Genomic DNA, 14,963 nt, shown 5'->3' with positions numbered 1-14,963 from the left:
TTGGGGCCCCCCACTGCAAGAAGGGCACTGAGTCGCTGGAGCACACCCAGAGAAAGGGCAGCAAAGCTGGTGAGGGGTCTGGAGAAGAAGTCCTATTAGGAGCAGCTGAGAGAACTGGGGTTGTTTACTCAGAGAAAATGAAGCTGAGGGGAGATCTACAACACCCTGAAAGGAGGTTGGAGCCAGGTGGGTGTTGGTCTCTTCTCTTCAGGTAACAAGTAATAGAATGAGAGGGAAATGGCTTCAGGTTGCACCAGGGGAGGTCCAGGCTGGATATTAGGATAAACTTCCTTACTGAAAGAGTGGTCAGGCATTGGAAGAAGCTGCCCAGGGAGGTGGTGGAGTCACCATCCCTGGAGGTGTTCAGGAAACACACAGCCATGGCACTCTGGGACGTGGCCATGGTGGTGGTAGGTCGATGGTTGGACCTGATGATCTTAAAAGGTCTTTTCCAACCGAAATGATTCTGAGTTACCACCCACTGCACCCAAAATACTGATCTAGTTGCTCTTGGTGTGTGAAGCAATAGCTAAAGGAATAGCTTGGGTATTTTTTTTTCCCCCCTCACTTGAACAGAACAAACAAGCTCAGCTTTGACCATGCATGTTACAGTTTAATTTCTCTTTTTTTTTTTCTCATGCCAAGAAATACAAAGAAAGTATATAAGTTATACCATATCATCCTGCAGAAAAAAGAAACACTGATCAGCAAAGGGAAGCTCCCAGCTGCAGTTCCTGGTGTGCTCATGCTGTGTGTGTGAAACAGAGCTCCTCCAGCTGGGCTTCAGAGCGGGAGGAGCCGGTGCCTGGCCGGTGGCTGCGGCAGTGGGGGGCAGACCCTGCACTTCCAGGCGAGGGATCACGTCCTGGGCACCATCTGACAAGGACACCTGCTCCAAACTGGTGAATCCTGCACTCATTCCCTTTCTGATGTTTCTTATCCTGGATGAGTATTTATAGGTTTGAATTTTGCTACCTATTGGTGTCAGCAAATGCTTTACAAATATTCCCACTGCTCTCCCCCACCGCCCCTCTGGCTTGTGCCCAGGCAGGGGAGTTTTTCAGTCCAAACCTGACTGTCTTTGCCAAAATTAAAGGATGTACACTGAAAGGAATTTGACCTTAAATCTGAAATTCTTTCAGCTTGACAGTGCAGCCTTGGCTGTGGTTCTGTGACGAGTAACAAAGCGAGAGGACAGGGGTGGGGGTGTCAGGGAGAGAAAAAGAAAGAGATCAGTCATGGGACCAGCCCAGTGGGTGCATTTCTGCAGCCTCTCCCTGGACTCAGACCAAGTGGAAATGGGGTTCTGTTTTCACAGAAAAGGCAGGATCTGCTCCCCTTGTCTACATGGAGAAGTCTCTGCTTGGAAGGTCAACTACTGCCGTGGGACATGCTGGAGTCTGCAGCCAGCCTGGGTCAGACCCTTGGAGGAGCAAATTCCCTAGCCCTCAATAACCCCTTTCAGCAAAGCCCAGCCATGACATCTCGTTGCCAACAAGACAAAGGAACTAAAGGAAGCACAGAGGATGGGATGGAGGAGCCTGTGAGACCTCCTGCTTTGCTCTAGGGGTAGAAATGTGAGGGGGAAGCACATTAACCAGGCAAAGATGGGGAGAGAGGGGTAAGCTAGAATGGAGTGAAACACCCACCAGAAATGAGCAAACCCCAGGTTAACACAAGCTTGGGAACTGACCCTTCTGTCACTTTCTTTGTGCTCAGATCCCTTTGGTCTCCTCTGCAGGCACAGCCAGCGTGTTGCTGTGATCAAGGGACCTGTGCTAGCCCTCCTCTGATCATTGCCTGTCACAGCCTACAGAAAGCAAACCCCAGGCTCGCTCATCCCCTCAGCAGCAGCAAAGATCTCGTTCAGCTCAAGCCTTCAAACTAGCACTGCTGGACCCAGCAAGGGCTCTTCTGTGCCACTCCTCAGAGCCCAGCTCTCCCCCAAACCCTGTGGAGAGGAGCCCAGGGACACCAGTGCCAGAGAGGTGCCATCAGCCACACGTTCTGCTCAGAGGCTCTTCCCCAGCAGTGCAAACCAAGTATTTATATCCCACCAGGGCCTCACACTTGTCGAGCGTAACTCCTACTTCGCCTTACATTTAGAGACGTTTCCCACCTTCTCCAGCAAGCTCTCCTCCTACCAGCTCAACTGTGCTGTCAGGTAAGCCTGGAATGCCTTGGGTCTCTCACCTCTCCCCTGTTGCCTGCTTCACTAAGGGGCAGAAGTTGGCCAGATCCTGAGGGCTTGGTGACTCTTAGAGTTACAAACACAGAGAACAGGACTCTGATGTGTGTTTAGAGGAGGGTGCAAGCAGGTGGCAAAGAGCTGTGAAATGAGTGCTAGGGCTTGGGGATGGAGAGAGGGTGCTAGGGCTTGGGGATGGAGAGAGAAAATCTTTTCATGACATAGTTGTTGGGATCTCTCTCCTGTGTGCTAAAAACAAAGCTGTGAAGAGGAGCAAGTTGTGCCTGGATGGGGGAAGATGCTTGAGCTTAGGTGACCACTAACTCATCAAAGAATCAGCAAGGATGAGGACCAAAGATGTAGACCAAAGAAGGAACTGTGCCTGCTGGTGGCCCCAGAATGAAGTTTTGCCATGATTCACCTCCTGATAACACAGCTACATGTGAGGTGTGTGTCAAGGGTTAAGATCTCAGCAACTTCCTCCTTCCTGAATGAACACAAATTAATGCACCTGAAAGAGCCCCGTAGGCAGCTGAGCTGGGCTAGAAGCCTGTGACATGGGATCTAGTGGCAAAATATCAGGCTGCAAGATGATGGAGAAGTTGGGGGGAAAAGATGTTCCAGGTAACCCTGGGAAAGTTCTCTCTCTAGCACGGAAGAACCAAGTTAAAAGGAGAGGAGCTATTTTGTCAGGAGTCACTGCAGAGGCTTTCCCCTGGATTTAAATGCAGGCTAAGGACCAAAAAGCTTCAGCCAGAGTGCAGAGCAGAGCAGTTGTACCTAATCAGGTACAATCAGGTTAAAAATTAAATGAAGTGTCTTAGTTTTTCTTCTTTGTTATACTTAACAGCAAGATCAGAAGCAGTTGCCTCAGCAGCCTCATACAGGCTAAGACAGGAGGCACAACTCACATTTGGGTGCATGCACAAATCATCATTGTGGGGGCTTGGGGGAAAGCTTCTGCCTTCTCCTGCATGCAGATGAATTCTGGCTCCTTTGCTCCTCTGTGCTTCACCAGCTTGGGACTTCTGCTGGTGAGGACCACTGCAGCTGCTTCACAAAGGACCCTGTGCCTGCAGGTATCCCAGCCCGTTTTGAAGTGTGTTTACTGAGATCCCTTGGGAAAAACCAGGTTCCGAGGAAATCTGTGTCCATAGATATTTCTGTTAAGGGCCATGGGTTTGGCTTTGGAGCTGTAGAGTGAGTGTGGCTGAGCAGCTTTGCCATCCATGCAACCAGAGCAGCACAGCACTGAGCCACCTCGTGAGGGGCAGCAAGATTCCAATCCTTTAAGTGTGGCGCAGCGCTCTGGATGCAAGGCTTCACAGAACCATAAAAGGAGCATTTAAATTCTTACTCAATAAATACTTGGCACTCTCGAGGGCTAGAACTCCCTGCAGCACTGTTCCCTGAATGTCAGCTCTTCCTGCCCAAGGAGGAGCTTGCACAGCTCTTACCACAAGCTGAATTTCAGCAACTCCAAGAGCTCAGACAGGCAGCACTGCCCTTATGTATCCCAGAAAATACCATGGATGTTTCCCAGCAAGCAGCTTTTGCAGTCAAGTGTTAAAGAGGGAAAAACTTTGGGGATTTGATGGGATTTCATCAGCCATAAGATTCAGAGTTTGAATCTCCAAGGGAGATTCAAGGAAGCCTCCAAAGGAAGGTTTCTGAGGAGCTCAGGAAGAAGAGATCTGGTGCCGTGGCTGCAGGTGGGAGCTCACACCTGGCAGTGCTCAGTGGCCTCTCTTTGCTGAAGCTCACAACGAATGAATTGTAAAAGAAAGGTCACAAATTTGGTCCTATTTTGGAAGCCAACAGTTAGTAATGAAGAGCTGGCAAGGGGGAGGATGGGAATGGAGCCCAAGAAAGTGCTGTAGTGATGTGCTATTGCTCTGAGTCCCTGGAATCCCTTTTGACATAGAGGAAAATGTTAACGGTGTGGCTGGGGAACGTGGCTTTCTTACCCCTTGCATTCAAATACTGTCTAGCAAAGGAAAAGACTTCAAAGAGGAGCAATCAACAGGCAACAAGAGGATCTTCCCAGCAGTGCCCACACAGATACTCCAGAGAAGTCAGTGCCAAGCAGCTACTGTGTCAAGTGCCTCGAGGGGTGCAGTAGACTCTCCATGTAGACAAGTCCTCAGAAGTGTTAAGGTTGGTCTAAAGTTTGGGTTGGTTTTGGGCTTTTTTTTTCGTCCAGGAGGTTGGTGGTAGGGAGCAGCAGTGCCCTGATACCCCTCACTGCTCAGTGTAGTCCTTATTTCCAGGTCCCAGGCTGGCAGCTGGAGACCACGGAAGGGCTGGGGAGTGCAGCTCTCGGCCCTGTACTGCTGCCCACAAAGTTTTGCTAAAAGAGAGAGGCTCAGCTCACACAGAGCCAGTGGATATGGCCAGGGGCCATCTACAAAGCCTGAATAAAACAACAGGCAATGGAGCTTTGCATAGTCTGGGGGAGCCAGGCAGAGGACCAACCCCAGTAACAACCCGCGGCAAGGACGGAGGGAGGGGGAAGAGGAGGGGCCGGGGCTAGATGGAGGCTGGAGGAAGGGTCAGATCCCATGGGAAATGGCCGAGGAGCCGCGCGGTGTGGAAGACGTAGCAGGCTACGACAGGCAGATCAGGAGGAGCAAAGTCTGTTTTCTTCTTACGTTAAATATAAACCATTAAAAAATAATACTGCCTGTGGAACTGACCCCAGCCAGCTCCGAGGCTCCTGGAGATTTTCAGAAGAGCATGAGAGGGGTGCAGGGACAGGAGCAGGGATCTGAAATTCCTCCATGCCTCTGAGAATCTCCTGGAAAGCCCTAAGCTGAAGCCCGAAAGGGTTGGGGAGATGAGCAGCGACAGTGGTGGGGACTGGATCACACCAAAGCTTTTGTGTGATGGACGTAAAGGTGTGAGCAGAACAGGCTCTCCATGCCTTGGCACTGCTGCTACAGGTTAACCAGGCTCTTTTCTCAGCTCCACAAGTATTAACCTCACCTTGGGTGCACAGAGAGAGAGAGGGAGAGAGATGTGTGTGGGGGTGCACAGCGAAAGCATTTCTTTGCCTTCCATTAAAAACCCCACTGTGGGGTCGGGGTGAGGAGGAGCCTGGCGCTCTCATGCAGCAACACTCCTGCTCCGCCAGCTCTTGAGATCCGCCCTAAGTGATAAAAGAGCTCGTAGGAACAGACATGGAGAACATTCCCGAAGGCATGCAAATGGTCATTGTCTCTTATTTCTTTTTTTTTTTTTATATATATTTTTCTTTTTTATCATCAAAAATACAAAAGCACCCACCACATCCTCCAGCTTCTGCAGCTGCCTTGCACTCGGGGCAGAGCCGTGGTCCCGCTGCAGCTCTGCTCTCTCTCTCCTCCTCCTCCTCCTCCTCCACGGAACAGCTTTCAGCTCCTGATGGCAGTTTGAGCTTTGTTTTTGTTGTTGCTGTTGTTGTTGTTTGCGGTGGCTTTGGGGGTTTGTTGTGGTCGTCGTCGTTTCAGTAGAGACAGAGAAGTCGACGATTTAAAAACCAACAACCCCTCCCCCCCCCAAAAAAAAAAACAACCCACACCATTCAGTGACTCCTGCCACGATTCTCAGGAGGACTCCTCAAAGTGTCTCGTTCTCGCCTTAATTAACGAATGAATTACTTTTCCTTTTAAAAGATGCCTCCTTCTTGAAACTCTCTCCTCTTGTACTTTAGTTGTCTCCCCACTCCGTGAGTTTTGCTGGAGGGGAATGAGGTAGTGGATTTCCCCCTTCTCCTCTCCGCTGGGCGTCCGATGCTCATCCCCATCCCCATTCCTTCTGGTGATGTTGGTGTTTTGTTTCCCCTTATCCCGTCACTTGCACAAGCTCGTTTCCAAGAGGCGGTGAAGTAGAAGCATGCGGTTCCTCCCGACGGTGGCTCCAGAGCAGGCTGTCTAGGGCTGCCCACCTACGCTGTGACGACTTTTTGTTGCAAGGCTGAAAGTAAAAACCCCCAAAAGGAAAGTTGTCTTCCTCCTCTTCGAGGTATTCGCATGCTAGAACGGCTTCTAGGACCCTGTGACAAAGAGAGAGAGTCTGAGGGCAGCTGCCGGTGGGCGCAGGTTGTTTTCCCTTGCGCTCTGGGGCTGAGCTCTGCTTGTTGCTGAGGCTCTCGTCCTGCTGGGTTTGGCAGAGGGGTTTGTGTATGGGAGGCTCCCCAATCATTTGGGATTGCATTTCTGGCTTGGTTGAGTTACATCCTGAAACCCTTTTGTTTTTTAACAGCACCACCCCAATCCCCTCCCTCCCCCCTTCTGAACCCACCACAGCCTTTGTCAGGGCAATGCCTTTCACCAGGAGGACCTTGTGTGGTCACCAGTTCTCACAAAGGAGGACTTTCCATTCTGGCCATTTGATTAAGGAGTGTTGCTACTGCAAAGGGGCCTGTTCTTCAAGGTGTTTTGCATTCATGTGTGCAGCAAGTGATGCTCAAACCAGCCTGGACTGCAGAAATACTTAGTGCCCTACCACTGAGGTTGGGGGTGGAAATTGGAGTACCACTTGCCCAAGGGTGGTGGTGGTAGATGGTGGGCAGGTGTATCCTATGAACTGAGCTGGAGACAAGAGCTACATGAGGTTCCTGCCCTAGCTGGTCTGGAGAAGAGAGAAAGAGGTGTTACCTCTCAGGCTGAGTGAGATGTAGAGCACGATGATGATGGTCCCCAGGACAATGGAGACGATGCTGAGCAGCCTGGCCATGCGGCCGAGTCGCCGGGCTCCGTCTACGTCTCCTTGCTGCCCGCTGTTCCTGGACTGGAGGAAACACAGAAAGAGGCTCTTGAGAGCAGCCATGGCTTGGGGATGACTCTCTGGCTGTAGTCCCCAAAATGTGAGCTGCTGGATCTGCCAGCCCGGGGTGTCTGAGGGTGGCACACACATCCCCTCTGTGAGCCCATGGCTGTGTGGTCCTGCTAAACCGATGTGCCCAGAGCAGCCCACCTGGACTGCTGCTCTCCTTGCCCTGGCTAGGAGCTGGACTGGCTCAAGTCTGTCTTTTGTTGGAGTAAATAAGAAATAGCTTCAGGCAGCAGCAGAAATCCTCTTGGATTTCTGTATGGAAGCTGCTGAAATTCTAGACTTCATTCCCCAGAGCAGCTCAGTTCCATGGGGTCTGTGCTGGGGGACTACATCTTCCAGAGTACCACTGCCCCTCTGCAGCCTAAGGACAGGAAAAGAGTCCTACCTCCATGCTGTATGGAGAAGTGATGGATGTGGTGATTAAACTATTGTTGACCAACTGAAAGCAAAACAGAGCCTCAGACAAGGATATTTCCAGAGCACCATGTGGCCTCTTTGCTGGCTGTTGGATGTGTGTGTGAGCAGAGCAGGCTTTGGCAAAGCAGGCAATAGCTGCTGGCTTTCAGCTGGTGATGGGATGTGCTTTGGTGCCTCTGCATTACCCTGGCTTTCTACATCAGCGTAGATGGGTTGTGTTCACCATCTCTCTTTTAAAATGCAGTCCTCCTACAGTGAATTCCTGCTCTTGTGTGTGCTGTAGGCAGAGGAGGGCTAGTCCATAAAGCTTCTCTCTTCTGCTTTGAGTTTCATTCTGATTTCCCCTGCTGCTCTATTGATTGCTTCAGGCAGCTCAGTGAGAGCTTTCCCCTGCTCTGTAAGCAAAAGAAAGAGCTCCTGGCTGTGGCAGGGCTGAGGAACAGGATGGGGGAAAGCACAAGTAGGCGCCCGGAGATTATTGTGTGTGCACTCATTGAGGAATGAAGAGAGAGCTCCAAGAGCTGGAGCTAGAACAGGACTTGCCTGGTGCAGATCTTGGTGGGCACTGGTGTCTGAACATGAGGCTCTTGGTGGGACAGATTGCAGCAGTCCTTGTCTTTGGGAACAAGTGACAACCCAGGGTGGATGGAGAGCACAAATTGGAGGTTCCCTCTGAAGCTTTGCTTTTCACTGCTTGGTCAGGGCTGGCCACCCATGGGCTTGGCAGGGATCCAGACCCTGGGGGAATCTCCAGTGGGGTTAGTTAAGCTTAGTAGAATGATAGAATCACAGAACTGTTTTGGTTGGAAGAGACCTTTAAGATCTTTAACTGCTAGGTTAAACCATGTCCCTCAGCACCATATCTGCATGGTTTTTCAAGCCCTCCAGGGATAGTGGCTCTACCACTTCCCTGGGCAGCCTGTTCCAGGGCTTGACAATCCTTTTGGGGAAGAAATTCTTCCTCATGTCCAACCTAAACCTTCTCTGGCTCTTCCCACCAGTGCTGCTGGGGCCACAGCAGCAAGTGGCTGGATGGTTGGAGCAGGATTTGAGCTCACACTCAAAGGGGAAAGACATAAGTTTGTATGAGCGTGGGCTGACCAGGACCTTGCCTGGTGCCTGACTCCTCTGAGCTTCAGAGCTTACTGCCCTGTGCTCGGTGGTGCAGCTGACTTGCTGGGCAGATGAAGCCTCCACCTATGCCCACCCCACACAGCAACCTGAAGACCAAGTACAGCTTCTCAGCAGTAGTGTAAGAGACAGATGCTGCATCATAAACTTTCAGACTAAGTGATTGAATAAGGAACGATCTTGTTTCTCGCTCTTGTAATTGGCAATCACTTGGTTCCCAAGTGAAAAATGCTGAAAGTAAGAATTCCTGGGGAGGGAGAAGCATTACTGTGGAGAGTAGAGCCCAAAGTGCTCCTCAGCCTGCTGGAGCCAGCGTGCTGGGCTTCCTGCACTTGGCTGAGGGAGGACCTAGCACTTAGCAGAAGGGCGGCTGCAGTACCCCGGTGAGGTTATTATGGTGAAATTACTCACGGTGCGTCAGCACTCGCTGCCTGCAGCCCCTCCATCAGCAAAACAGGAGCTCCCTGCTCGGGAAGAGGCAGGCAGTCTGTGACCAGCATGGCTCATGGGACCAAAAAGCCTTCCTGGATTCATGCAGTGCCCTTCTGCCTCCCATGAAACCCATCAGGAAGGAGTTTGGAGGGAAGGAAATTGGCTGAGGGGTTTCAAGGTCTGTTGGTAAAATTTTCACCTGGTTGGGAACACTTGGGGTAAGGGGAAAGGGAAGCAGGGCAGGCTGAGGGAAGGAGGGAGGCTGGCACAGGGGTCTGACACCTTGGTCTGGTGGAGGAGTTGGGCAAAATTCCTCTTGACCTCAGTGGGGACAGGGTTTTGTAGATTAGCTGCCTTAGAATCATAGAACCATTTGGGTCGGAAAAGACCTTTAAGGTCATCAAGTCCAAGCATCAAACCAGCACTGCCAAGTCACCACTGAACTACGTTCCTCAGAACCACGTGTACATGGCTTTTAAAACACCCCAGGGATGGAGTCTCTGCCATTGCCCTGGCTTGCCTGTTCCAAGGCTTGACAACCCTTTTGGGAAAGGAACTGTTCCTAATGTCCAACCCAAACAGCCTGAGTCCATTTCCTCTTGCCCTGTCACTTTGAAGCAGTCACTCTTTCCTTAGAGATGCTTTTAAGAATGTAACATTTTTATGTGTGTCAAAGGCTCCTTCCCCTGCCCCATCCATCTCCAGCCATGCTGCCTCAGCCGAGCCAGGTCTCCAAGGGAGATGTGGGACAGGCTGTGGGACCAGCAGCTCGCCCCAGCCCCATCCCATGTGCAGGCTCCTCCCTTTGGAGGGTGGCTTCTAAAACTGGGGACACCCTGAGTTAAAACCACAGACATGGCAGTTACAAAGAGGTAAAGGTGGAAGTGCATGAAAGCAGCCCTGCTTTCCTTTCACAAGATGTCTCAGAAGTAACAACTGCACTGTGAGGGTCCTCTGCTAAGTGTTTGAGAGAAAGAAAATAGAAACTGAAGAGTAAGGAGGCCTCACACAGCTCCAGCACCAACCCTGAACCACCACTGAGAACTCAAATGAACAAATACTTGACGTTCCTGCCCCATTTGCCGTCCATCCTGCTTTAATACCAGGGCAGCACCCTAGCCAAGATGTCCCCAGCCCTGGCTGTGCACTGCCAGCTGCTCCACAGTGCTCAGGGAGGTAAAATGCAGCTCTGAAGGTTTCCATGGACTCATTCTGGCTTGTGTCACCACGTAAATCATAGAATAGAGTCATAAATAACACAGCAGAGCCTCAACCAGACGGTTGCTTCCACCACATCTCTGCAAACATCCTGCTCTGCTCGCACGCCACCCTGTAGATCATTCCCACCACCGCTGACACCAAGAGAGCTCAAGCCCTTCTGGGCTCCACAGCAAGCCTGACAGACCATACCTAAGAGCAATGGGATGCAGCCAAGAGCCTCTTTTCATTACAGAGCAGGAGGTGACAAGATGAAGCCTGATGGGCTGGTGGCAAGCGATGGGGAGGAGGCAGCAGCCCAGAGATCGACAGGATCCCTGCCCTGCTCGCTGCCCCCTGCCACCATCTGAGGTTTTTATCTCAGGCTCCAATTTTTGTACCAAGTGTAAACATTTTTGGGGGGGTGGGGTGTGGGTGAAATATGCAGCTTGAGCTGTCTTCTAGAGACAAATATATAGGCTAACAAAGCTGATGCATTTATCAGTGGAGCTTCTGGAAGTGTTTATTGCTCGTTTCTCCCAAACAATTATGGCAAATACATCAGCACTGGCAGGGGGTGTTTAGCAAGCATTTGTTACTGTGCATATATTATTCATTGGTGTGGAACAGTTTGATTGCAGCTCTCTAGTATCACTAATCCTGTGTTTGGCTTTCCACATAAAAAACATTAACATCTTGTTTATTAATCGAGGCTCGCCGAGGCAGAACGTCTCCGGAAGGCTCGAGGGCTTACGGGGGGAGGGGGTCACTGTCACTGTGCCAAGGGACTCCGTGGGACAGAGGAGTGGCAGCAAATCAGGAAGACCCCAGAAGTGGGGCTGGAAGGGTGGGAGCTGCCACAGCACCCATGGCTCAGGTGAGTCAAAGAGTTCTTGCCTCTTTCAAACTGTTATCGGTTCAGGCTTTTTTACCCCAAAGTTGTCCTGCTGCAGATGAAGGCAATTGCATTCCTGTGCTAGACCTAGGGCTGGAGAAGATGAATTGTCCCCTCCTCTTCCTCACAGGCTCTCTCAGTTTATGAACTGCCTTTGGATGCACTCTGCTGCCTTCCACCAGCTACTCAGAATCAAGCACTCATCCTCCACACCTGGCTTTGGTTGAAGACGTCTGAGAGAGGTATAACTCAGCATCAGGCTTAGACAGGTGACTGTGCCTTGTGAAATGAGGAAGGAGAGTCTGACTTCTCCTACCCCTTTTGGGAATGACAGTACTCATTTTGGACACTGAGTGCTGTGCAGAATTGCCCCTGGCACTGCTATGTGTTGGTTCTGGCTGGATTTACCTTTCTTTTTCACTTCATTTCGTTTGTTTGGAGTTTTGTGTGCTGGTGAGTGATGCCTCTGCTTCTTCCCCTGATGTGACTGCACTTTGTTAGGAAGGGGAAGGGATTTGGTAACAGCAATACAGTGTGTGTCGTACCTGGCTCTGCCCTGCACTCCTCTGAAATGGCTTCTACAGGGCTGTGCTGCCCTTGTGTCCATCACTCTCCAGCTCAGGGAGAGACCTGAACCTTTCAGCACAGTCAGGTCCTCACTTGGTAAAGAAAATCTATGCAAGAGGCAGTGGAGGAGCCTCCAGGTGATTCATTTCCATGAGACCAGCAATATCAGGAGCAGGCTAGGGGCTAGAGCAGGGTTTTTTTCCCCCCTCTATTTCTAGCCATAGGCCCTGCTGGGATCTGGGAACAGCCTTTGAAAGATGATTTATGATACACTAAACCCAAACACACTCATTTGCTTTCCTCTCTGGCTGCTGCTTGTTACCCAGAAAAAAGCTTTCATGTGCAAAATGCATTGAGTTAGGGAAGAAAAAGAAAATTGCAGAGCTAAAGGAGTGTCAGCACATTGTGGAAAGGCCCTCTCCCTGCCCCCTCCCCCCCACCCCTGACACCAGGAATCATGACAGCCTGATTCTTGCTCAGATTTGTGCATGATCAGGCACTCCTGGGTCTTACTCTGTGGGGAGACCTAAGCCTGTGGGAGCCTTGGGGGCCCTGGGAACTAAATTCCTCCTTGGTATAAGCTGGTGAAACATCAGCTGATGCCCCAAGAGCTCTTTCTGCTGACAAAAGGACACAGCCAGATGTTGTATTGCTCCTCAACATCAGCATGGAACAAGGATCACTCCTTGTCCTGCTCCTGTGGTGCTGTGTGGGGGACTCTGGCTGGCAGGTGGTGGTGGGAGGGTGGTGGTGAGACAGGCATGGCCATGACTTGAAAGGGCAGTAATAAATCAAGTGTCCCATGGGACAGAGAGCACAAAGATGACTGTCAAGGGGGCCAGAGAGGACACACTGGCTGCTAATGTGCTGTGTGTGCTAGAAACCTGGTCCTGGAGAACAAGCTCATCCCAGTGTGTCTTCTGCCTTGGTGGCCTCAGAAGCCTGGGGTTGGGCATCCTCTTCCCCAGCTCTGAGGCTCTGTTCAGTGCTGTCAAGGGCCTTGGAAGCGGAGAGCAGCCATCCAGTCTTCCTGCCTTGCTGGTCCTGCCTGCCTTTGGGTTTAACTCAGCAGATACACCCTGGTACCTCGCTGCCTAGCAGCATTAACTGCCTCCTGCTCTGCTTTCACTGTTTACTCTTCTGCTCCGTGGGGTTTATGTGGCCCAAGGCGCATCCCCACCACGCTGGAGGCTCTAAAGCGTGCAAGGGAGAGTGTGAGAATCTATTTTGCATGAAGGCTAATGTGGCTGGAAAATCCCCGTGAGAGCCCTTGTTTATTACCATGGATATGCAATACCCAGCTGCTTTCCCTCCCGGTGCAGTGCAAAGCCAAACAAGGCTGGCTGGCTTCCCTGGATGCCGCCTGAACAGGCTCTGCCACACCACTGTACTACGCAGATGACAGCTGGCACCGCCAGAAATGATGATTCCTCCTCAAAATGGAAATTGGTCTCCCCAGAGGGCTTTTTGTGGCAACTGCCAGCATCTGCCTTCAAGTTGTCAGTGGGTTTTGGGGAGGTGCTGGCTACTGGTGTCCCTTGGTGTATTTCTGTGTGGTAACCTGGTAACTGGGACGTTTAAAAGAAAAGATGTGTTGTAAATCTAGGGAAGAAAAGATGCCCCAGGGGCTGTACAGCAGTGGAGTGTCCTGATGGATAAAGGGATGGCCATGCTTGCCAGGCTGTGCTGCTCCAGCCACCTGTACCTGAGCTGGGTGGGAGGCTGCTGGCTGATGTTGGGGTGTTTCTGAGCAAGGGGAATGCTTCATGGAGAAAATTGCTTCTCCAGGGTAACCGAGCTGTAGGTGCTCGGTTTTCAGGCTCCCTTTGAAGCAGCCGAGGGCGGGAATCAGGCTGCAGCCAGGGTCTCCCCAGTGCTGCAGGGCTGCTGGGAGGGGCCGAAGAAGAAAGAGCCCTTGTCTTTGCCTCGCCTCGCAGCTCCTTCCCGGGGAAACCCAGACTGGCTCCCGACCGTCGTCAGGGACTGGGATTCCCGGGGCCATCGGGCTTCCCGGAGCCCTGCCCTGGGTGCGCGCGGATCTCATCCCCAAATCCCAGCTCGCCCGTCTCCATCCCACCAACCCCTGTCAGTTGTTCCTGGCCCCAGTGCCGGTCCCTGCTCCCTGCCACCCTCTTCCCTTTCCCGGACCCCAGCTGAAGCTTCCTGCGGGAAACGAGCAGCGGCACAGCCGGCTGAGGTCCCCGAGCTGCCGGCTGAGCTGGGCGGGCTCCTCCCGTCCCGGTCCCCGGTCTCCGCCCCGGTCCCCGCCACCGCCTTCGGTCCCCGCCGGCGCAGCACCGCGGACAGCTCCGCGGCGGCCGTCGAGGGCGGTGGCGATGAAGCGGGCGGGTCCCGCACTCACCATGATGGAGAAGACAAGGGCCACGATGTTGATGGGCCAGACGGGGCAGAAGCAGGAGAAGATGGCGAGCACCAGGTAGTCCCGGGGGCGGCCCTGATCCGGTGCCACCGTGCTGGTGGCCGTGGAGGAGGCTCTGCCCAGGCTGAGGCGGGATGGCGAGAGCGGGGCCACTTCCAGGTGCCCGACCGACACCGACTTGTAGGCGAGCCCGTGCCCGTTGCGCTCCGTCTCGCCGGGCAAAGCCGCCGTGAAGGATTTGGAACCGCGGAGGCCCTTCTCCTCCCGACCGTCGGTCGCCGACAGTAGCTTCTCGGTCTCCTGCAAACGTGTGGGTAACGCCGTGCCCGAGCCCGGGCCCGGGCCCGGGCCCCCGGGCGTGGAGCCGCTGCTGGCCATGGCCCGGCGGAGCGGGCACCGAGCTGGCCCCGCCGCCGCCGCTCTGCGCTCGGGGCCCGCCGCCCCGCGGGAGGCCGTGCCGGAGGAGGGGCCAGCCCGGTTCGGCCCCCGGGGCAGGATCGGGGCCGCGGATCCGCCCCCGGGATGTCCCCGTCCCCACGTCGTCCACCCCCTTCTCCCGGGCTGCGCTCAGTCTCCGCCCGACCCGGTGCCCCCCGGGGATGCGGGAGGGTGGAACGTCGGGAAAGCCGGGATGTCCCTTGTCGCCTGCAGCCTGGCCCCGCCCCACCGGCCCCCTCGCTCTTCCCGGGGACTCCCACGGGCTCCGCTCCGCTGCAGCGGTACGTGAGAACCCAGCGGCGAACGGGCTCAGCCGGTGTCAGCGGGGCGCGGCTGCTAACCCCAGCTCCAGAGCTGCGGGGACGTACCACGGGCAGCTCGGTGCTGGCACACGCAGCCCTGCCGTCCCTGCGTCCCTCCTCGTTGAAGCCTGTCCCCAGACGGGTGGGGAGATCTGTGGCACAGGCCAGCCCCACAAATCCCCTCTTCACTGCGGAGAGAGG

General features: G+C 53.4%; 1 protein-coding gene across 1 annotated transcript; it reads right to left on the bottom strand.

Moving 5' to 3' along the window:
- Nucleotides 1–587: 587 nt before the first annotated feature.
- On the bottom strand, nucleotides 588–14,487 carry TRARG1 (trafficking regulator of GLUT4 (SLC2A4) 1). Its single transcript, XM_068154510.1, has 3 exons — nucleotides 14,005–14,487; nucleotides 6,826–6,958; nucleotides 588–6,221 (listed from the first exon to the last, which is right to left on the bottom strand). Exons 1-3 carry the CDS (start codon nucleotides 14,398–14,400, stop codon nucleotides 6,214–6,216), a joined length of 537 nt encoding a protein of 178 aa, XP_068010611.1. The 5' UTR covers nucleotides 14,401–14,487; the 3' UTR covers nucleotides 588–6,213.
- Nucleotides 14,488–14,963: the final 476 nt, after the last annotated feature.

The sequence above is a fragment of the Melanerpes formicivorus genome, unplaced genomic scaffold (genome assembly GCF_026170545.1).
Source record: "Melanerpes formicivorus ecotype bairdi unplaced genomic scaffold, bMelFor1.0.p_v2 SCAF_29, whole genome shotgun sequence".
Taxonomy (NCBI): domain Eukaryota; kingdom Metazoa; phylum Chordata; class Aves; order Piciformes; family Picidae; genus Melanerpes; species Melanerpes formicivorus.
This window is presented reverse-complemented; position numbering and strand designations above follow the sequence as displayed.

What these genes read in the sequence shown, in the direction of transcription:
- TRARG1 (XM_068154510.1), bottom strand. Translation starts at nt 14,400, where the DNA reads ATGGCCAGCAGCGGCTCCACGCCCGGGGGCCCGGGCCCGGGCCCGGGC. An exon ending in CCCTTGTCTTCTCCATCATG is followed by an intron (nt 6,959 to 14,004) that starts GTGAGTGCGGGA and finishes TGTTTCCTCCAG; the next exon opens with TCCAGGAACAGCGGGCAGCA.